Source organism: Chiloscyllium punctatum, chromosome 1, assembly GCF_047496795.1.
Source record: "Chiloscyllium punctatum isolate Juve2018m chromosome 1, sChiPun1.3, whole genome shotgun sequence".
Taxonomy (NCBI): Eukaryota; Metazoa; Chordata; class Chondrichthyes; order Orectolobiformes; family Hemiscylliidae; genus Chiloscyllium; species Chiloscyllium punctatum.
This window is the reverse complement of record NC_092739.1, coordinates 6,052,134-6,076,988: the sequence shown is the minus strand read 5'-3', so window position 1 is coordinate 6,076,988 and position 24,855 is coordinate 6,052,134. Positions and strand designations below refer to the sequence as shown.

The following is a 24,855-nucleotide window of genomic DNA, read 5'->3' as shown; positions in this document are numbered from 1 at the left end:
CTGGAATCGAACCTGGGATCCAGGTGCTGTGAGGCAGCAGTGCTAACCACTGTATCACAGTGATGCCCTATATTTTAGATTAGATTAGATTATTTACAGTGTGGAAACAGGCCCTTTGGCCCAAGAAGTCCACACCGACCCTCCAAAGAGCAACCCACCCAGACCCATTCCCCTACATTTACCCCTTCACCTAACACTACAGGCAATTTAGCATGGCCAATTCACCTAACCTGCACATTTTTGGAATGTGGGAGGAAACCGGAGCACCTGGAGGAAACCCATGCAGACACGGGGAGAATGTGCAAACTCCACACAGTCAGTCACCTGAGGCGGGAATTGAACCTGGGTCTCTGGTGCTGTGAGATAGCAGTGCTAACCACTGTCCCACCGTACCGCCCCGTGCTAATCTAAGTGAATGGCAATGCAAGCTTGACACCCATTCTTATGGTTTCCTCAAATAAATTAATAAAACAACTTAGATTACCAGGTTCAATATCTAGCCCATGTTAGGTATTGAACGCTCTGCCTTTATCTCTCATATGAATTCAGTTACTTATTAACTCAAACAGACTTGTGACTGGAAATGGACACAGAACAATAAATTCAGAATGATTATTTCAAATATTCAGAAGAAAAGCAATAGAAAAGTTTGGCTACATCATTCTTAGAGGACTTTATGTACTGTTCAAATGGCCTGTGGGATAGCTCTTCCAAGTTGGATACCAGCCCCAAATGATAAATACTTTCAGAAAAACTTGTGTTGAGATTACTCAGATAATGCTGGGCTGTTGCCAACAGGTCTGATTGATCTGCGATATCTATGATAATTAAAAGGAATGGAGAAGGGAATAAAAGTTTTACTTTTAATTAAGTCAAAGGTGTAGAAACAAACATAAATTTAGCAAGATAATTGTTTTATGCAAAGACTGGTCCATGCATGGAATATGCTTTCAAAGAAACCTGGACTATTTTAACATGCAAACAATGTGCTAAAATAGGAACCTTCTGATCGTTTTTAATAGATAAACCAAAATCAAATAATGACTTGCCTCATCCTTAACTATTTTGTAATCTTGACCTTTTTAATACGTGCTGAACGTTCTAGTCATAAGAAAGCTAATAAAATTTAACTTAAAATTGCAGCAGAACTAAAGATATCACTTTATCACAGAAATGGATTCCTGTCATAGCTTAGCAATTTGATGCAAAGACTAGCTGAGTCTCATACATTAGAAGAGTCCAAACGTGCTTCATGATCTGTGCTGAGTTAGCCGATTTCAGTTACAACAGTGAAAGGACATCACAAATGACATTAGGATATAATAATTAAAACAGAGAAGGCTCCAGTTGATGGACGAACGTAGGCATCAGCTGAGAAAGGTTCGTGCTTCGCTGCAAGTGTTTTCCGTTAAATAGCCTAGCAGCATGCACTGCCACAGCTCATTTAAATTACAAAATTCTGAGTGCACTAACGCAATGTGTGAGTGTATCTATCAAAAGGTTACCATAGTCCAAAAAAGGAGAATAAAAAACATGCATTACTCCCTTCCCCCTCTTCTGGTAGGAGTAAAATTTTAAAAAACTTGAGTTGCAAAATGATCATTAACAAATCATTGCCCTACGCTTTTTATAGACAGTTAAGATTTTGTATCAAATTCACCAATTCCATCTTTAATAATATATAATGCACAACAGCTTGGATTTATATAGTACCTTTTATGTAGAAAGTAACACTCTTAAGGAATTCCAGAGACAGAATTAAATATGCCAAGACAAAGGAAAAGAAATTAGAATTGGCAAACAAAAGCTTAAAGAGGTCATGTTTTCAAGGACAGTCTTTATGGAAGAAAGTGAGTTGAAAGGCACAAGATTTAGGGAGTGAATTTCTAGAGTGTGGAGACAAGCAGCTAAAAGGCATGATTACCAACAGTGTAACAATGAGAGGGGAGACATAAGAATCAGATATTGAGATTCAGATGAAAAGAGTTCATAGCAAGGGTTTAAACAATTTCTTTGGTTCACTCAATGTTCAGTTGATAAATAATTTTAATCAATGGCATTATATTGAACAGACAGTTTGGCTGCGCTCTGATGGTACTGAATTGAGGGAAGTGTTGGCCATGTGCAGTTGAATGTATTCCTATTGAGCTGATTCATCAAGAATCTAAGAAATTGTAACAGACTGTCCAGCCACATGGGTCTCTGTCATTTAATAAGATCATTTCTGATCCTTTAGCTCTCAGTTCTGCCTGACTTCCATAATTCAATTCCCTTAGAATCTGAAAATCTATTAATATTAATCATATCAGAATGACTATAATTATGCCCAATAGTCTAAATTCTCTGTCAGTGGATGGACCCTCCCAACAACTACACTGTCAAATGCTCGGGACTTTATGCAATTCAATGGATCATGTTTTCAGATGAGATCATCTTAATGAACAATAGGAGTTAGCCAAAGACAGATTTGTGGAAAATTTCAAAGTTGGTTATGCACAGGCAGGAAGATGAGCTATAAAGAAAGATGCACTGCTGGATTCAGGCAATTCGCAGTTGACATATCTAAATACAGTCATATGAAGTCAACATTTAAAGAATGACTGCCATTAGGGTGGCATGACAGATCATAGAAAATACGGTGGAAAAATTGAGGAAGACAAAGAAGGATAACACTCAAGGATTTTAGCGACAGTAGGTTAAGCAGTTTGTGATGTTGGATTAGAGTGAAGCTATTTACATGAGTTGAAAGAGAGTGAGACACACATACAGTACAGATTAACTATTGGATTCCAACAAATATGAGAACTGTAGAGAGGAAGAAAAAGGGTTAGATTTGAAGTGGGTGCATTCTTCCAGGAATCAATGTCTTTTATATCTTAGTTCACTTCCTTTTTAAAAGGATGTGTCAATGGAAGGATTAGCAGCTTGTTGAAAGTCTGATAGACCGCGACACAAGTAATTCCTTCCATAGCTGTAACCATCTTAACATTAGATTATTCAGTACTTGGTCCTGTACAAAAAAACGTTTATGAGCTCCCAGAATCCATTCAATAAGGGGACACTACCCACACCTAATAAATAATCTCTAATTTGCTAGTCATTCACTGGGATGGACTCCAGAAGAATTCAAACCTTCTACCCTCTAACTGAAAGATCAATATGGTACCACTAAACCAAAGACTTGCTCCTGTTTAATTAATATCAAATGCCATTGTCCAACGAAGGCCATCATAACATTATTCAACTCTATCCTCACTTCATATCCAGAGAGGCACACTTTGCAAAAGAGATTGCCAGAGATCATAACTGGGTTTATTGTCTGATCATTCCCAAGATTGAGGTTTCTAAAGTCATTTGAAATATCTGCACCACATTGCTCGTGAGACAGTCAATTTAACACAGATACATGATCAATGCAGAGTACTTACTGATCTGAACAACTTAGTAGAATAATGCAAATGTTAGTCCACAAAGTCAAGAAGAGTCTGAATTTTAATATTTTAGATTCTCCTTTTTCACAGAGTGGGCAAAAAGTCCAATATAAATTCTCACCCGGTTTTATAATCAAACGCTCTGGTCTCATTTAATATTTTTCCTCCATTCTCCAAGATGTCAATCTGTCTCTGAATTTCATAATCTGTTATAAATAAAACAAATATTACATTCCAGATGATCACAGCAATGATTTCTGGAAAAATCTTTTTTTAAGTTCCATCAAATAAATAATTTGAAAACAATGTTTTCCATTTAGAACAAGTTATGTCCATAAAATCAAAGAAAAATAACTTTTTTTTGATGGAGTTTAGAGAAATGATCTTCAATTGGAAACTCTATCAAGAGGTAAAAAAAGCCTCACAATCCTATGCAGTTTAAATATTTAAAGTAGGACAGATGGAGGACATTCACAAACCAATTGCTCTTGCCAAAAATCGGGGGCTGTTAATATTCTTCACTTCTGCCCTCACACCATATGGCCTGCCATGTTGATGCACAGAAACGTTGGCATCGACTCTTAACTGTCCCTCTGCATAAATTAAAACAAGACATAGCTATAATCTTCCTTTAGTGAAACAGAATGCAGATAATCAGTTTATTGTTGTAAGACTGTAAAATAAATATACATTAAAATTAAATTCAAACAACCATTGTAAAATTCTCCAGAACTATATTTCTAAGCAGGGTCTAGCATCAAGGATGCTTTCTGATTTTCATCTGAGTCTTGTACTGCACATGGTGAATAATAAATTAGAATCATTACTTTAATTGTGGGCAGCACGGTGGCATAGTGGTTAGCACTGCTGCCTCACAGCGCCAGAGGCCCGGGTTCAATTCCCGCCTCAAGCAACTGACTGTGTGGAGTATGCACATTCTCCCTGTGTCTGCGTGGGTTTCCTCCGGGTGCTCTGGTTTCCTCCTACAGTCCAAAAATGTGCAGGTTAGGTGAATTGGCCATGCTAAATTGCCCGTAGTGTTAGGTGAAGGGGTAAAATGTAGGGGAATGGGTCTGGGTGGGTTGCGCTTTAGCGGGTCGGTGTGGACTTGTTGGGCCGAAGGGCCTGTTTCCACACTAAGTAATCTAATCTTAATAAAGTGAGAGAAATTGTATACTTTCTATTTATTTAATTAGTAAAAAAGTTCAAAGCCATTAGGAATTATTAGATTAATAAATTAAAAATATATTTGAGACATCCCCTTTGAAATAATTTTCAACTTATTGGACAAAATGTAACTATTGACAATGTCAGTTCAAAAGAAATTTTAATGTGCAGTGAAAATTAACAACCAAGATGGAATTTTGCTTAACCGTTACAAAGGCAGTGCTATTTCCATTAGTTAAAGTGGGCAAAATAGATATAAGTTCTTTAATACTAAATATAGCTATTCTAACTATGTGGTTTAAGTTTTGATATACAAACACAGGAAGGATTGTGAAAATAATGCATGATGTAAAATACTTCTCCACCTAAAACCAAAGCACTGTTAATTTCTGATTCAACTTGCAATGTACTGCAGCTTTCCTTAACTTCTCCTCACAATCTTCATCTTTATGAGTTCCCTAATCCTATGGAAGAATAGACTGGAATTCGAAATTCCTGCTTTTCAAAAAACTCTTCCAGTGAAAAATGTTCCAATTCATTTACAACTCAACAATGCATCTCCTAGAAACAGAAGTTGTTACAATTTCTGCAGGCATATGCTCCTCTCACCAAGTGCATTGATTTTAAAATTCTTGCCCTCATTTACAAATCCCTCCATGGTATTCCTCCACAGAGCATTTGCAATTTTCTACAAACCAATACTAAACACCCAATTTTACTCTGACACTGATGTGTGTAACTCTTTCTTGTTGAGAGTACAGTCTTCCGATATTCTTCTGCAATTGCAAATACTATGCATAATTTCAAATACTTCCTCAGCCTATTTCTTTGTGTTCATGTTACATCGTCATTAATGACAAGTTTATAGTCCATGTAAAGCTGGAAATGAACTACATACTTGAATTGTTACAACTCATCAAAGTTTAGGGACACGAGTTGCTGTTAGGAAGGAGATCTAGGATTTTGTCTCAGTGGCAGTGAAGTAATGACAGTATAGTTCCAAATCAGGATAGTTTGGGAATTGAACAAAAACTTACAGGTAATGGTGTCTCCATGAATCTGCTCTCTTTGTTCTTTTAGGCAACTAAGGAAGTGGGTTTGGGAGGTTTGCTGAAAGAGCTTTGGCAAATTGCTGCAGTGCATCATAGACAACGTCGGCTGCTGCCACTTTGTGCCAGAGAACATTTAAGGTGGGGAATGGAGTGTGATCAAGCTTGCTTTGTCCTCTCTGGATGTCTAAGACATGAGATGTGTCGAAGGCCATGGTACTTAGAATTGGACATAATAAGCCAAGTTTCACTGAAACTGTCACAATCAGAGAAGGAAGAGTGTGCTAGCAACAAGATGGGAATCGGACTCTGACTAAGGCAGGCTTTGTGGTGATCATTAACTCAGCTACTACATTAGCATCCCACTTCCAGCTTTAATGGTCAAAGTATGTACATAAGGTTGTCAAACACTTGTCAATGGAAAGACTTCTGTTTAAAGGGACATGGGTCAGAATGGCTATATATATACACTTTGTAAAGAAGGCTAATCTATCTTTGAAGTGGACGTAAAATTTCAAAAAGTGACTTCCTGAAGTCACATAACTTCTTGTCAATTCACTACATCAAGAAACCAGACACACTGATGCACTATTTTAACATCAATCGCAAATGGAGACACTTCAGATTTGATTGTGCCTCAGAAACCACAATGGGTCCTTGTAAAAATATGAAAATTCAAATGTTCTGAGAAAACAGGAAGCTGGAATGATACCAAAATAGATCCACAGAGACTATCACCAAGTCACTCTTTACTTTCTCATGAACAGTCATTTACTGATTCTGCCTCATACAGAGTCAGGCACCAGAGTGTCAGTATCTCTGACACTCAACCTTTTTTATGTCAGCCAGGGCTCCCCAACTGAGGCTGTTAATCTGGTCTATTCAGCAAACTCATATTCTATGAGGTCCAGTTAGCTGACCTCCTTAAATCAATGCAGACACAAGGAATTCTAACATGATTTATTTTGTTTCATGAAACAATGATTCAAAGTTAGGAAAGTAGCTCTGGCAGCTGTGATATCCATTTTGTTAGACTACAAGAGGTTCACAGACATCATAAGACACACCATAAGAGTCAGAGACAGACAGACAGACACAGACAGAGAGACAGACATAGACAGAGAGAGACAGTATTCTCAGTGGGGAAAGTGAAGGGAGACCAGCTAAATGATTGTTGCGCCAACACAGGTCACCAAGTGTCACGGTCTGCAGTGCTGTAAAAGTGAAAGAAAGGAATTTCACAGAATTTCATAGAAACTGCTTTTTGTTAAGTCCACTTGTGGAAGAAGCCTCAAGCTATTTGACTCCAGAACCATCGTAGGTGTTGAGTTGTGACTTCAAGTTTTCAACCTCTTTACCTCAGAAAGAGAAATCTTCAAGAAAGCCAGGCCTGCAACGATGACAAACTGTTCTCACTATCTTGTTATCTTTTATCTGTACCCACTTTCAAACTTTGCATTTAAGCACTAGCTAATAACTGCATCACATTTTACTCAGTAACTTCAAGACTGACATTTTGCTAGTTATTTCTAATTTGGAACACTCAAAAAAAAACTAAAAATAGCCTAAACAAGGTATAATTCACTGTTCATGGACATCTCTGGGGACAAACTTGTGTGTGGCTCTTACAGCCAGCAGGCTGCTATGGAGGAATACTGTTCCCTGTGAACTTGCCAAGAGGTCACCTCGCATCGTTGGAGGTGCCAGACAAAGTGAATGGCAGATGGGGCAGAGGTGGTTCAGTGGTTAGCACTGCTGCCTCACAGCACCAGAGACCCAGGTTTGATTCCAACTTCGGGCAGCTGTGTGTGGAGTTTGCACATTCTCTCAGTGTCTGCATGGGTTTCCTCCCAAAATCCAAAAATGTGTAGGTTAGGTAAAGTGACCATGCTAAATAGCCCATAGTGTTCAGGGATGTATAGGTTAGGTGCATAAGTCAGGGGTAAATACAGGATAATAGGGTAGGGGAATGGGTCTAGGTGGGTTACTCTTTGGAGGGTCAGTGTGGAGTTGTTGGACTGAAGGACCTACTTCCACACTGCAGGGATTCTATATGTAGTCCTTTGCAGCTGAATTCAGTGTCATAAGATTACCCAAAGACAGTAAAATGACTGGTATAACCCTGAAGTACCAACATATACTGACATCTTCTGTGCAGCACTCATGAGCACACTTAATGGCTCAAGTCACTTCTCTCAAAGTACTTCCTCACATTCCCATTTGAAGAACCAATCTCAACTTACTGCCACCTGAAATACATCCCTCAGTCACCCTCCACCAATGCTACCATTCCCTGTTCTCCACATAATCCACGTACCACATTCATAACTTTGCCTCCTCTCCTTGCAGGAGAAAAACATACAGAACTCCAGAGAGACAAGGTACAAGGAGTAGACACCCTGAGTGACAGAAACAATATTAGCAGCCATGAAAATCACAGATTAGAAGAGGGCAGAGAACACTGGCAATGCAGAAGTAGGGATCTAATAACTGGTAGCAAAATTATATATTGGACCAGTACAAAACATTTAGCAATCACTCGTCATTTTCCTGTTTAGCATTAATTGAAATGTAACATCTGCCCAAAGACAGTGAATCCTTTCCCATGGTGACACACATACACCCTCCACCTGTGCAGATTCACACGTCTCATGTTCCCAAGTGAAATAGCAAGGTTATCACATATCAAGTTCACTTTGTAAACAAGAAGCAGATGTTGAAGACAGGGGTATCAATGGAGTTTTTCTCATGGACTATACAAGATACTCCAAGCTTTGCTCAGTTGTACTTAGGTGCTGAGCCACAGGTGTTATCCACAAAGAGGACAACTTTGCAGAAGCAACAGAAAAATGTGTTGGCAAAATTTCACATTTCCAGAAGCACTTTGCACCCTTGGAAAAAGATAGCTGTTTGAAGCAGACTCCACTATTATACCTCAAGTCTTTGCAGTGAATTATATCTCCATGGAAAGAGCAAGCATCTGCACAAAATATCAAGTTGAGTAGTCCACAGAGTGCATCCTTACTTACTCTTACCAAAGGCCTACACTTTTGGATATTTGTCAGCAACTCAAACAAGGAACCATGGCAGCCACAGTTAAGAGTCATGTAAAGTATAAGTGGGTGGCTGCCTGGCCAAAAAGCTAAACGAAAAGCCCCATAGAATCTTAGCTGGAACTCTGAATTGAAATCTGAGGCAAACGTTGAGGTTAATCTCCAAATGGTCAAAATGCAGCTCACCATAACAGTTGGCATGATAGGTGAGGCCAAAATAAAATGTAGTTGTGTTCACAATTCACATCGTTACAAACTGTAGTATTCACTTATTGATGTTAACTTTGTTTAATTAATGTTCTTTGAAATAGAGTGTTGGTTCAAAATAGAGAAATCTTGTGGCATAGTTGTCAGTTAATTGCACTCTTTAAATGTTGATTGTCCCTCATCAGATTACTAGCACACTGGGTTTGATTGGGGTGATTTTCTTTACTCTTCTTTCATTGATAATTCCAGCATTTGAGGACCAGCTCCATTCAGAAGGCAGCTAGGAGTCAACTACACTACAATGGATCTGAAGTCATATAAAGGCCAGACCAGATAAGGATAGCAGATTTCCTTTCCTGAAGAAAATTAGAACCAAATGGGCTTTTATAGCCATCAATAGTAGCTTCATGGCATCATTACTTGGATGAACTTTATTTATTAATTTAAATTCCACCACCTGCGATTTGAACCAGAGGTCCCGGACCTCTACATTATTGGTCCAGTGGTATTAATGCAACATCACCGATGCTCTCCCCATTTAAAAAAAACTATCTTAATGTATTTGAAAATGTAAATAAAATTACAAGTTGTTTAAACCACCCATTGTTGCCTCCCAACTTCAAACTGATATTGTATTTAAAGATAGTGGTAAAACCTCGGAATTGTACAAAGCATGAGGAGAGGTTATAAATCTGGGCATTCTACTCTATTTGTATCATGTGAATGAATAACAACTGGAAAATGTTTGTTCATTCACTTGAACTTTTTATTAATTTTATACACTGGAAACTGTATTTTTTCTTTTATTTTGAACCCCAAAAGTAGGATAACTTCACCAACCCAACCTATTCTCATATCACTTACAGAAATAAGAATTGTACAGTGTGGAAACAGATCCTCCGGTCCAACTCATCCATTCTGACCAGTTATCCTAAATTAATCTAGTCCCATTTCCTGTCATTTGGTCGATATCCCTTCAAAGCCTTCCTATTTAGAGGCTCATCCAGATAGTGTTGTAATTGTATAAGGCTCCACTACTTCATCATCTGGCAGCTAACTCTCCACTTTTCTGTGTGAAAACGTTATCCTTTAGGTCCCTTTTAAATCTTTCCCCTCTCACCTTAAACCTCTAGCTCTGGAGTCGCTTGGCTAGAAAGACCTCGGCTATTCACCGTATCCATGCCCGTCATGACTTTATAAACTTCTAAGATCACCCTTCAGCCTCCAACTCTCCAGAGACAATAGCTCCAATCAAATCAACCTCTCCCTATAACTCAAACCCTCCAACTCTGCTAACATCCTTTTCTGTACCCTTTCAAGTTTAATGACATTTTTCCTATAGCAGGGAGATTAGAATTGAATGCAGTATTCAAAAGTGACCTAACCAATGTCCTGTACAGCCACAACATGACATCCCAACTCCTATAAATTCACTTTGACTCCAAACATTTCTCAGTATTCACTATAATTAATAACTACAAATCCTTCATTCACAGAGAGAGGGAATTCAAAAGTTTCACAGCTCTGAGTGAAGAAGTTTTTCATCTCAGTTCAGGTACTAAATGGCTAACAGTTTATCCTGATACTTTGGATCTTAAATGCGGATTAATCATCTCAGAATCATTAATGTTTCACTGAAATAATCTGTCATTCTTCTAAACATAAGACAGAAAATATTCTACTCAATCTCTCCTCAAAACAAATTCTCTTCTCTCAAGAATCAATCACCTGAAATTTTGTTGCACCCTTTATAATAAAAGTGAATGTAAGAAAGGGTGGCATATTGTCTGTGGTTAGCACGGATGCCTCACAATGCTAGGAACTGGGTTCAATTCTAGCCTTGGGCAACTGTCTGTATCCTCCCTGTGTCTGCATGGGTTTCCTTCCTGTGGTCCAGTTTCCTCCCCACAGTCCAAAGCGGAGTTGAAGGTAGATGGGATAGTGAAGAAGGCGTTTGATATGTTTTCGTTTATTGGTCAAAGCATCAAGTATAGGAATTGGGAAGTCATATTGTGGTTGTACAGGACATTGGGTGATCCACTTTTTGGAATACTGTTTGCAATTCTGGGTCTCCCTCCTATCAGAGGATGTTGTGAAACTTGAAAGGATTCAAAAAAGATTTACAAGGATGTTGCCAGAGTTGGAGGGTTTGAGCTACAGGGAAAGGGTGAATAGGCTGTTTCCCCTAGATAAGGGTGATCTTATAGAGGTTTTATAAAATCATGAGGGACATGGATACGTAAATAGACAAGGTCTCTTCACTGGATGTGGGGAGTCCAGAACTAGAGGGCATAGGTTTAGGGTGAGAGGGGGGAAAAGTTAATTAGCATCTGGAAGAGTTTCGAGGAATATGGGCCAAGTGCTAGCAAATGAGACTAGATTAATTTAAGATATTTGGTTGGCATGGACAAGTTGGACCGAAGGATCTGTTTCTCTATGTGCAAGTTAAGTGGATTCGCTATGCTGAAATTGTCCAAGGTGTGTTCAGGGATGTGTCAGCTAGGTGGATCAAACATGGTAAATGTGGGATTTGTGGGATACGATAGGGGGCTGGGGCTGGGGCTAGGCCTTGGCAGGATGCTCTTCGAAGGGTCACTGCGGACACGATGGACTGAATTCCACATTGTCGGGATTCTAAGTTCTTTAGATATAGAATCAAAAACTGGATGCAATTGCTTCTTACAGTTTCAGGCCAAAGTTACACAGTACATATGGCTCAGTCAAGATCAATTGTGATTGTGATGTCTTTCACTGCTGAATAGGTTACTAACATTCACTGTTTGGCAACTAAAGATGACCACTTAGATAATGTATTTTAGTCGTGTAGCCAGCTCTATAACTAGATCTACACAGTGGTCTGCATTCTTGGCAGGGAATGATCAAGTTCATGTTTATAAAATGTAAGCTTCCTTAGATATTCTACTTCTACTGATACAAAGTAACAATATACACAGTTTCTCATATTTAATTTATTTATTCCCTATCTTTGTTAAAGCTGACAACTCAGCATGCTTTCCAAATGTCTGCACATTTCTCAATAACTAACACTAACTAATTTTCTTCTCGCCAAAATTGCTGTTTTGTAACAATGACGTTAATACTTAATGTCACTTTTAATATCCTGATGCAAGCTATTTCAGAATTATAAAAAAATCATCTTTACCTGCCATATTTCCATGACATGTACCAAGTGTTTGTAGGATAAGTTGGAGTTCCCGAACTGCTGCTGCTGCTTCGTCACCACAACACATATCTGGCTTCATAACAATCTCCATCAAACCAATCCCTGAAATCAAATAATATCTAGCAAACAAAATTGCACTTTTCTTTTTGTCAAAATGTGTCTGCAGAGAGGAGAGAGTTGGATTGGGAAAAGTGAAATAACTTGCATTTATATAATGCCTCATCATATCATCAGATGATCCTAAAGCACTTTGCATTCAAAGAACACTGGATTTTGCTTGGCAAATCTCTTAATCAGGGCCTTCTTGGCCCCAAAGCAACCAAGCTGCTCGGTCAAGCAGGGCAGTCAGTATTCACAGTTTACCTAACTCCATTTTACCTAAACATTAATAGACAACTTAACACACAATCTTATAAACTTCATATCTGCACACACAAAAAAAAGTAAAATGCCAATTTTCATACTTACCAGCCCTATTTAAATCAATCAATGTTTGAGATCTTGCATCATCATGAAGACTTCTGCCACTATCCTGCTCCAGTTGGATTTGTTGGATTCTCACCAATTTAGGAATCATATGGTTTCTGTTTCTCCCAACATAAAGACTATATGCAAGATTTCCATTAATGGCAATTGGACATCTCTGCTGCGTAATCTGATAGCCAACCTACCAGGCATAACAAAAAACACTTCTCAAAATCTTTGCACAAGATTCTTGACATGAACCAAAAGTCAGACATTTAACTGCCATAAATCTTTAGTATTTCCTTTGGGATGTGTTGATAATTAGAACAAAATAATTCAACAGGTTTTTTTTAAAGAAAACCTGCATTTAACTTATCTCCCCTCAATAAATTTACATTATTAAACTGCTGGACGTAGCATGGTAAAATAAATTACATGATGCATTTACTTTGCAAGTGTGTCGTGGTGGTAATACAATAGAAACTAAAAACAAATTATAGTAAAGCAAATAAAGCAGCACTTACAGGATTCAAATAAAAAGACAGCTAAAGGCATAGAGATGGAATTAAATAGGGAGTGAAGGATGGGTGGAGCACAATAGAATCAGTTGAGCCCAAACATTCAGGTACAAATTTGCACCCTATTTATTTTTCAACTGCAGTTCAACAACTCTTTGGATTGCAATGAGTCTCTCCCCTAGCTACTCCTGTATGCCTCCTGCTAACTGGACAAAAGCTAGAATGGTTGGCAGTGTGGGAATTGTTTTTTGTTCATATGATATGGGCGTTGCTGGCTAGGCTAATGTTTATTGTACATATCCTTGCTTCTCAGAGGGTGGCCAAGAGTCAACTATTGCTGTGAATCTGAAGTCACATGTCAATTAGACAGCGGAAGGATGGATGGCAGATTCCCCTTTTTAAAGGGGATTTGTGAATCAGAGATTGTTATATCAATAGTGGTTACATAAATCAGCATTAAGTGAGCGTTTTATTGAATTCAAACTTCAGCACTCCAAATATGTGCACATTAGGTGAATTGGCCATGCTAAACTGACCAGTGTTCAGAGATCTGTAGGTTAGGCAAATTAGACGGGGCTAAATGTAGAATAATAGAGTAGGGAAATGGATCTGGGTGGTTTACTCTTCAGATGGTCTGTGTGGACTTGTTGGGACAAATGGCCTGTTTCCACACTGTAAGGATTCTATGATATATGATTCTAGAGTGGAATTTGAATATTATCATAGGGTTCTAGATACCCAGTGATATTAGCACTACACCTACCACTTCCCATTTATACAAGTTTATGAAATCTGGGAGAGACTGGGTGTAGTTTGTAAAAGCATATGAATATATTGGGATTTTGGAGATAGTACTTGCATCCCAATATTGCATGCTTCCAACAGTCAGTCAGAAGGGAACACAGTGATGCATCTTCACATTATAAAGAGGAATAAAATACTCAAGTTCCTCACTGACCCCTTCAGACAAACAAGCAAAATCAGTCCAGAAGATTGCACAGATTAAACAGGATTGTTGCAAGAGGTCTGATGCCTTGACCTTGCTGCAATAATTGATCTTGGTAGGAATGATAGTAGGCCTACAAACTGGCGTCATTATCATTGTTTGCAAATGGAAGAAAACTTGAGCCTGAAACAGTGTCCCAACTTCAATATAAATGGAAAGGCAAGTGGCAAAATTGAAGATCAAGATACAGCAAAGTCATTTCATGAGCAACAAGAATTTGTTATTTAAGGTTCATATTTAAGGTCAAAAATAAAGATATTATTTGCAACCAGACGTTCGCTTAACTTTGGAACTCTCAGCCTCAGAAGGCAGTGGAGGCAATTTTAATTTTGGGCAGAGGTAGTTGGATTCTTGTTAGGCAAGGGATTCAAGGGTTATTACGGTAGATGGAAATGTGGAAAACCTGAATCGCAAACAGATCAGCCAGCATCTTACTGAACGACATAGTGGGCTTGAGGGACCTAGTTGTCTATTTCTCAAATATTCTTTACCCATAAGTCACATATTAAAAATGTTTTAAAAATATTTAGAATCAAAAGGGCACATCAAAAAAAATTAACTACTTAACAGAAGTCACTTGATACTATGCACAAGCTCACCGGCAAGTCAGCGTAGAAGTAGTGCTTTCTGTCAAACATGGATTTCTTATTAATGGTACAGTTTAGGGCTAAACCAGTCATCACAGCTGCTTCGACACAGTGTTTGTTAAGAACCTTTTGAGGATGAAGAAATATAATTATATTGTAAACATACAGATTAACACTATGAAAGATATTCAATTCACAAACATGTTCTGACCAATTGAAGAAATTGTATAATTTCTGCTCAACTAACGTCTCCAATCTGTATTCAGTTCTAATTCGGTTCTGTCAGCATGGTTGATAGCACAAATCTTCACAGCACAACACTGCAAGGTTATTTACAATGAAATTAATGTGGGTGCCTATAAAGTTGTACTGAAGTTATAAGTCAGTGAAGGTTACATGCAACTGCTTGCACTGCTAAATGTGGAATGAATTTAGACAAAATCAACATGATGTAAATTTCACTTCTGCTAAAATCATTAAAAAAGAAAATAGAATGGACTATCTTAAAGAAAATTACTCTACTTCAATGGCTGCACAATGCAAAGTCTGGCATTTAAGTGTGGCAAGAAACAATGAACTAATAAATATAAACTAATAACACTCAGTCAGAGCAGGTCAATTGTTCCTACAAAAATAAGCTAGAAGACTCAAAGCAGAGCAAATTGTTGGTAATGGACACTTAGAGTCATAGAGATGTACAGCATGGAAACAGACCCTTCAATCCAACCTGTCCATGCCGACCAGATATCCCAACATAATCTAGTCCCACCTGCCAGCACCCGGCCCATATCCCTTCAAACCACACCCACCCAAATGTCTCTTAAATATTGCAATTGTACCAGCCTCCACCACATCCTCTAGCAGCTCACTCCATATGCATACTACCCTCTGCGTGAAAAAGTTGCCCCTTAAGTCTCTTTTATATCTTTCCCCTCTCACCCTAAACATATGCCCTCTAGTTATGGACTCCCCTACCCCAGGGAAAACACTATCAATTTATCCTATCCATGCCCCTCATAATTTTGTAAACCTCTAGAAGGTCACCCCTCAGCCTCCAACACTCCAGGGAAAACAGCCCCAGCCTTGTTCAGCCTCTCCCTGTAGCTCAGATCCTCCAAACCTGGCAACATCCTTGTAAATCTTTTCTGAACCCTTTCAAGTTTCACAACATTGTTCCAAGGAAGGAGACCAGAATTGCACGCAATATTCCAACAGTGGCCTAACCAATGTCCTGTACAGCTGCAACATGACCTCCCAACTCCTGTACTCAATACTCTGACCAATAAAGGAAAGCATACCAAACGCCTTCTTCACTATTTATCTACCTGCGACTCCACTTTCAAGGAGCTATGAACCTGCACTCCAAGGTCTCTTTGTTCAGCCACACTCCCTAGGACCTTGCCATTAAGTGTATAAGTCTTGCTAAGATTTGCTTTCCTAAAATGCAGCACCTCACATTTATCTGAATTAAACTCCATCTGCCACTTCTCAGCCCTTTGGCCCATTTGGTCAAGATCTTGTTGTAATCTGAGGTAACCCTCTCGCTGTCCACTACACCTCCAATTTTGGTGTCATCTGCAAACTTACTAATTGTACCTCTTATGCTCACATCCAAATCATTTATTTAAATGACAAAAAGTAGAGGACCCAGCATCGATCCTTGTGGCACAGCACTGGTCACAGGCCTCCAGTCTGAAAAACAACCCTCCACCACCACCCTCTGTCTTCTACCTTTGAGCCAGTTCTGTATCCAAATGGCTAGTTCTCCCTGTATTCCATGAGATCCAGCCTTGCTCATCAGTCTCCCATGGGGAACCTTGTCGAACGCCTTACTGAAATCCATATAGATCACATCTACTGCTCTGCCCTCATCAATCACCTTTGTTACTTCTTCAAAAAACTCAATCAAGTTTGAGAGGCATGATTTCTCACACACAAAGCCATGTTGACTATCCCAAATGAGTCCTTGCCTTTCAAAATAGATGTACATCCTGCCCCTCAGGATTCCCTTCAACAGCTTGCCCACCACCGAGGTCAGGCTCACCGGTCTATAGTTCCCTGGCTTGTCTTTACTGCCCTTCTTAAACAGTGGCACCACATTTGCCAAGCTCCAGTCTTCCAGCACCTCAGCTGTGACTATCGATGATACAAATTGGTTCAAAGTAGTTTACTCAAACAGCAGTTTCAATATTCACTCACTGCACACCAATGAACAATGTAACATCCACAGGATGCACTATATCAACTCAGTAAGGTTGACTTAAACAGCACCTTCCAAATCTGTGAGCTCTACTACTTAGAAGGACAAGGGCAGCAGATGGAGAGGGTGAGGGGAATACCATTATTTGAAAGCTCCCTTGCAAGCTCTTCTCAACCAGAGAGTTATTCCAGCAATAATAAAGAATCAAAATCCTTCTACTCCCTTCCCAACAGTATTTTATGCATACCTACACTCCATGGACTGCAGTGCTTTAAGACCACAGTTTAGCAATACATTCTCTAGGATACTTAGCCAGCAAAATAAAAACTTATTAAATGTTGGTACTTTCTTATTTAACTATCAAGCTCCTATTATATAATGTAAAGATGGTCTTCAAATCTTTTGAAGATTTCTGAGGCAGATAAAGGATGTTCCATATATATGCAGATAAATATTTGGGAAAACATGACAACATTTTAGTCCCCTGATAATTCTTACAAATTATTCCTCCACACCTTGATGCGTTGGATGTGGTTCAGCTCTATTTTTCTACCTTTCAAAACTTGTCAATCTTCAACTTTTATGAATTGCAATCATGCATCACTGTTTTATTGTTAACATCTTAACTATAAAGTAATCTTGAGGAATTCCAAAAATATTCATTACCTTTTTAACATACTTTCCATCTATACTGGCTCAATACATTAGAATTACAAAGACAGCCCTATCAGGTTTTAAATAATTCTATGTGGGAGGACAGAAAGACAGATGACAATAAGTGACAAAAGAGTTGGTGGAGCCAGGCTGAAGCAAGTGTCAATGGGACAAGAGAAAAAGTCAGGTCCAGAGGAGTAAGAACTGTATGAACAGCTACCATGAAATAGACTAAAAGTAAGATTTGAACTAGAACATGCAAAGAAAAAGAAACAGAATTGGCACAGAGAAATTAATACAAAGAGCATTTTTATTTGATCATAGGATATGGATTAGACCAGAATATTTGCCAACCCTAACTGTCCTCAAGAAGAAGGCACTTGTGAGCTACATCTTGAACCACTCCAATCTATGTGGTGTAGGTTCACTCACAATGCTGTTGGGGAGTCCAGGCATTTTGACTTAGCAATAGGGAAGGAATAGCAGATTAGTTCCAGGTCAGAATGTTGCCTGGCTTGGAGGAAAACTTGCAAGTGACTGTGTCCTATTTTGCTGTCTTTGTCTTTCTAAGTGTAAAAGATTGCAGTCTTGGATGATGCTATCAAAACAGCCTTGATGAGTTTCTACTGTGCACCTTAAACACTGCTCCCACTGTGCATCATGGGCAAAGGGAACAAACATGGAAAATGGTAAATTGGATGTCAGTCAAATGAGCTGCTTTGTCCTCGTGGATGTCAGGCTTCCAGAGTACTGTTGGAGCTAATCCAGGTAGGTGGAGAGTATTCTATCACATTTCTAATTTGTGCCTTGTATACAGTGGATAGGCACTGGAAAGACAGGAGGCAGGTTATTCACCGCAATCTTGCTCTTATGAACATTGCATTTATCTGGTCCAGTTTAGTTTCTGACCAATAGTAGGCCTCCCAAAGTTTTGACAGGAGGATATTCAGCAATGGTAATATCAAGGGGAAGTGGTTGCATCCTCACATTTGAGATTAATGTCGCCTGCCACTCATGTGGTGTGAAGACTTCTAGCCATTTATCAGCCCAAGTTTGATGTTGTCCAGATCTTACTACATATGGACATAGACTGTTTCAGTATTTGAGTTATGAATGGTGCTGAACACTTCTCACACATCAGCAAACATCCTTACTTCAGACCTTATGATGGAGGGAAGGTCATTATGAAGAAACTGAAGATGGTTGGGCCTAGGACACTACACTGAGAAACTCCTGCAAAAAAGTCCTAGAGCTGACATAATTGATCTCCAAAAACAGTCATTTTTATTTGTACTAAATATGACTCCAACTAGCGGAGGATTTTCCTTCTGATTTCCATTGATTCGAATTTTGCTTGGACACCTTGATACCATATATGTCAAATTCCTTACTAACAAGAACAGTCACTATCACCTCACCTCTGAAGTGCAGTTCATTTGTCAATGTTTACATGAGGGCTGTAATGAGGTCAGAAACTGACTGGTACAATTCAGGCATCATACATTCCCTGATCTAAAACAGGATGGTAAAACTTATTAAGTGCTGCCATAGTGAGAAAAGAACTACGGATTCTTTAGACTCCATAGCATTTACTTCACTGGGCACCAAAATCCAGCATTCTTCCAAACAATGGTCATCAATAATTGTAACCATTGTGATATTAAACTCCAATGCCGATTTCAGCACTATGTCTACCATGTCACCCATTAATTTGCTTTAATTATCCTATTCATTCCACTACAATCTTTGTCTATGCAGCTATAATTTCCTTATCCCACATACCTAACACGTCACATCAACTGAAAACAGTCAAGGAGGGTTTATTTGGAGGAGTGCACTGCATATCACAAGATAATCTCAATTTGGCGAGAGATATCATGTAGAAATTCTATAGAAGATAGTTTAATTAAAATACCAACATTTCTGTTTCAACAAGTCCAATACGGAAACTGTGAAAATACTCACAGGTAACGTCCCTGGAAGTGAAGCATCTAAAAATGAAACTAATGCATTTGGAGGTGCTGAAAATTGCACCCGGGACCCAGAGAATAATTTGGAGTTGGAACATAACTGAGCATGGACTTCCAATCCCACAACTCCCATCCATTTGCTGGAAGAAAAAAAATGTTAAAAAAAAAAGACATAAATATAACTAATAATCTAAATGAGAATCGCCTTATAGAATTAAAGGAAATCTCAAAATTAGGTAATACTTTGCCTTTTTCATAAAGCTAAGGTTTCAGCTGTTTTTAAAAAATCCAGTGGCACTACTATGAAGACAACCAGGGCAGTTATCCTCAGTGTTCTGACCAATATATAACACTTATTAAAAAGAGATTGTAGTCATTATCACATTGTCATCTGTAGGAGTTTGCTATTCAGAAAATGGCCTCTCAACTTCCTGTACTTTAATTGGCTTTGAAGTTCTTTGCTACATCCTGAGATTGTGAATGGTACTCTTAAAAATGCAAGCCTCTCTCTAAGTATCAATAAATTTAAAACAAATTTTTACATGTAACAGCATTTAGTTCACAAAAAAGAAATCAGCCATAAATTATATTTACTCCAAACAAGCTGCCTCACAAACATAACATTCAAATAATTTGATTAATTGAAAACTGAGCAATACTTATGAAGCACTGTCCAAAAATCAACTTTTTGTTTATGGAATAACTGAACAAAGCTAGCTGGAATGTTCCATCTACCCCTTTGGAAAACTGCCAATTAAAAAAAAAGACAAAAAACAAGTAATTATTAGCCAGTTAGCTTAATATCATTTGAAAAACACAATGATGTTTAATAGCAGAGCATTTAGAAATACATAACACAATCAAGTAGTGTCAGCATGGCTTCATGAAAGGGAAATGATACACAAATTTATTACAGGTCTTTGAGGTGGTAACAAGCAGAACAGATAAAGGGGAGTCAGCAGATGTAATATATTTGGATTTCCAAAAGCCATTTTAATGCTCTGCACACTAGGGCTACTTAATAAGATGAGCCCATGGTTTTCGGGGTAGTATAGTAGCATGGACAAAGTATTGGGATAAAGGGGCCACTCTCAGCACAGCAACCTTTTTTTTCTAGTGGAATGCCACAGTGATCAGTGCTGGAGTCACAATTATTTACAATATATAGTATTGACTTCATTGAGTGAAATTAATAATTACCAAGTTTGCAGATGACAAAAATAGATGGGAAGCAAGTAAAGAGGATGATACAGAAGGCTACAGATAGGTTAAGTGAATGGACAAAAACTAAGCAGATGGTATATAATATGAGAAAATGTGAGGCTATGCACTTTGGCAGGAGGAACAGAAGATCTGAATGTTATTTAAATGGGGAATGATTGCAGAAAGCTGCAGCCCAGGGGGATTTGCGGTTCTCAATCACAAAAAAAAAAGCACACGAGTTTGGCACGGTAATAGGCTGTTGGCCTTTATTTCAATTGAAATAGACCACATCTAGAATAGTGAACATTTTTGTTTTTTGTATCTAAGGAAAGACATACTGGCTTTGGAGACAGTCCAGAAAAATTGAATAGGTTGGACATGTATTTATTGGAGTTTAGAAGAATGAGAGAAGGCTTTACTAAAACATACAAGACTCTGAGAGGATCAAGACAGGGCAGATTGAAAATGACTGTTTCCATTGTGGGAGAGCCTTGGACCGGAGGACATAATCTCAGATTTAGGGATCACCCATTTAAAATGAGGATTTTTTCTCTCAGAGGGTGGTGAATCTATCAAATTCTTTACCGCAGAAGGGTGACAAGGCTGAATATTTTAAGTACAGGACATATTTTAAAATCAGTAAGAGAAGCAAAGGTTTTGGGGATAAAGTAGGAAAGTGGAGTTGAGGATAATGAGATCAACCATGATTTCACAGAATGGCAGAGCAGACCTGGCAGGCCAACAAGGCAAAAGTGAGGACTGCAGATGCTGGAAACCAGAGTTTAGATCAGAGTGGTACTGGAAAAGCACAGCAGGTCAGGCAGCATCCGAGGAGCAGGAAAATCAATGACGGGCTTTTGCCTGAAATGTCAACTTTCCTGTTCCTTGGATGCTGCCTGACCTGCTGTGCTTTTCCAGCACCACTCTGATCTTGACAGGCCAACAGCCTACTTCTGGTTCCATCTTCCAGGAGAGATGATTTAGTTAGCACCACACAGTGGATCATCCTGGATTCCATATACCATGATTTACTTATTTTGTTTTGATGTTGAACTTATTAATGCACAGTATGCAGCCATAACATCCACATCTGTATATAGACTCCTCCAAAAATAGAATAGATGACAACTTTCATCTGTTAAAAAATTCTAAAATTAAAATTTGTGTAATAACAGCTGTGAGCATTTATCTAATTAAATGCACTAATCGAATTACTCAACTACTCAACTTGACAACAAAATCACACAAATAAACCCTGTAAATTACTTTGCTAGACACTTTGAAAGGGTACCATTTTGTTAAAACCTGTTTGCAAACAGGTGCAAATTGATTTGCCCTGCAGTGATGGGAATCGTGACACTTATAAAACACTGATCACCAACTTTTATTTTAGTACGACTGCATCTTATTCCTGCAGGTCAGAATCAAAACATACCAAATGCGCCAATGTTTGTGCTGGGTAATTGACCAATTGTACAGACTGCTGTTATGCAACATAAGAATGGAATTATCGATGTTTATGTGATGATTGCGGGTCAATCTGGACTGAATGTTGTCATAACCGGTTTATGAATCATTGATAACAAATGGCAGTGGATCAAACGTTCGCCTTTAATGCAACAGCCGCAGGGTGTCATGACTTTATTTTTACTCAGGCATTACAAACATATATCCCTTAAACGATCACCTTTTACTGCGGCCATCCCTCGCCGCCGCTGCTGCTGCTGTTGGACAGCGCGCGCTGCCCCTGACGACAGTTAAACGGTTCGCCGTTCGACTCACGAGCGCTCCCCGACACCACGCGCACAGGCCAAGCAACGGCAGCGCCATGGTGCTTCACACCGGAAGGGAGGCACACAAGACCTTGTGGGAATTGTAGTTCTCGCCGACCAGCGAAATCCCGTTCCATCAACTGACCTTGGAACTACAAGTTCCAGTCCGCTTGGCGCAGGAAGCTTCCGGTTTGTTCGCAAAAGGGTCATTGGACGCGGAGCGTTTTTAAAGGAGCGACAACCTCACTCGGCGAAACAAAAGTACGACTGCCGGAGATAAACTCAGCAGGTTTGGCAGCATTTTGTGGAGAGACGGTAGAGTCAATATTTTGAGTTCAGTGAGCCTTCTTCAGAGCAGATTCTCACCCTTCAAAGGCACTGCTTATTTCTGAGGAGATGCCACCACGGGCTCCTTCAGAAATGAGGACACTATCCTCCAATCTGACAGATTCTTCTTTTCTCTAATGGCAGGCAAACATTGCCCCCTTTTCACCCCGCAGTTAGCTGTAGGTTTCTGAAATTTAAAGCTCCTCACAGCCACCTTGACAGCTGCTGTCAAACCCCAGGTACATAAAGTGGAGGGTGATGCTGGGGATTGGGCCTAACTGGGTGAGGACAGGGTGCCAGGGGAGTATGGTGACACCTGGGTAGGATGCTGTGGAAAAAAAAGGTAGGACTCCAAGTGACAAGGTGGCCAGGTAAATGTTGCAGTGGTTAAGTCAGGTGGGCAAAATCAGATCTGGGTGGGTGCATGTCAGCAGGGACTGGTTGGGTCCAACACCAGGAGACTAGCATGGGCTGTAATGGGATCAGGTCAGGGGTGGGGTGGTCATGCCCTAGGGTCGTGGGGGGGCTGGGAGGTAATGTTGGGTCAGGATGTGGAGACAAAGTGGTTTGGGGCAGATGAGATGTAGTTGGGCAGGGTCATAGAGATGTACAGAATGGAAACAGACAGTTTGGAGGGTGGGAGATAAGTAGGTAGGCAGTTGAATAGTTAGATTAGGAAGGACTGATGGAGGGCTTTTGCCCAAAACATTGATTTTCCTGCTCCTCAGATGCTGCCTGACCTGCTGTGCTTTTCCAGTACCGCTCTGATCTAGATTCTGATCTCCACCATCTGCAGTCCTCACACTTGCCTAGTTGAATAGTTTGTCAGGCAATCCATTTAATTTCATTGGAACCTTCTGAATAATCTGATTTAAATTGAGACTATACAAAGTTAAAACATTACACAACACTGGGTTATAGTCCAACAGGTTTAATTGGAAGCACTAGCTCCTTCATCAGGTGGTTGTGGAGGACACAATTGTAAGACAGAATTTATAGCACAAGTTTACAGTGTGATGTAACTGAAATTATACATTAAAAAATACCTTGATTGTTTGTTGAGTCTTTCATCTGTTAGAATACCATGATAGTTTCACTTCTTTCATATGTAAATCACAAAACTGTTTTTTAAAAGTTACATTCTCAGGTTAATTGTAATAATTGGTGTCAGCCAGATACTATGTTGAAGGCGTTAGCCCCTGTGTTCCCTGTCTGTGCCATAATGTTTAGATTGATTCTAATCTACAAAGTGAGTTAACAGAGTCTTACATGGATTCATGCAGTTTTTGAGCAAAGTACAATGTAACTCTGCAAGTACAAATTCACCCCACAAACATATATCTGGGACTGGGGGTGATGTGAGTGTGAGAGGGAGTGTATTTGTGTGTGTATGTGAGGGTAGAGTGTCTAAGTCTGTGAGAGGGTCCATGTGTGAGTGTGTGTGTCTGTAGGAGTGTGTGTGAGTGTCTGTGTATACGTGTGTATGTGTGTTGACAATCAACAGACAGGAGTGTTCCCTCCTAGTTGGAGAACACTTCAGCAGTCCAGGACTTTCAGGTGGCCATCCTCCAGGTGGACTTCGGGTCTGGCAGCAGCAAAAAGTGGGCGAGCAGAGGCTGATAGCTAAGTTCCGTACCCATAGGGAGGGCCTCAACTGGGATCTTGGATTCATCTCAAACTACAGGTGACCACCATTGCACTATACACACACACAGACACTCTTTCACATTCATATAGACACACGCATGCACTCCTATACGCACACAGACACACACATACACAGACACGCACAAAGACACTCAACACACACCTACAGACGCACACACTCCCACACTCACATATGCATCCTCTCACAGACTTAGACACTCTACACTCACACACCCCCCACCCCAGACCGACACACACACACACACACACACACAAACCCACATGCACATATATATGTTTGTGGGGTGAATTTGTACTTGCAAAGTTACATTGTACTTTGCTCAAAAACTGCATGAATCCATGTAAGACTCTGTTAACTCACTTTGTAGATTAGAATCAATCTAAACATTTTGGC

At 39.4% G+C, this 24,855-nt stretch overlaps 1 protein-coding gene across 3 annotated transcripts in view; it reads right to left on the bottom strand.

Moving 5' to 3' along the window:
• The window catches only part of gatb (glutamyl-tRNA(Gln) amidotransferase, subunit B), a 68,084-nt gene extending 45,555 nt beyond the window's left edge, over positions 1–22,529 (bottom strand). For 2 of the 3 annotated variants that reach the window (XM_072554629.1, XM_072555238.1), the window contains exons 1-7: positions 22,382–22,529; positions 19,487–19,631; positions 14,680–14,793; positions 12,560–12,758; positions 12,071–12,193; positions 3,911–4,024; positions 3,553–3,637 (exon numbers count right to left, since the gene is read on the bottom strand). In XM_072554629.1, the coding sequence (XP_072410730.1) occupies positions 3,553–3,637; positions 3,911–4,024; positions 12,071–12,193; positions 12,560–12,758; positions 14,680–14,793; positions 19,487–19,631; positions 22,382–22,524 (923 nt within the window). In that variant the 5' untranslated portion in view covers positions 22,525–22,529. The remainder of the gene's footprint in view (positions 1–3,552; positions 3,638–3,910; positions 4,025–12,070; positions 12,194–12,559; positions 12,759–14,679; positions 14,794–19,486; positions 19,632–22,381) is intronic. The other variant, XM_072555872.1, reaches the window with a different exon arrangement.
• Positions 22,530–24,855: the final 2,326 nt, after the last annotated feature.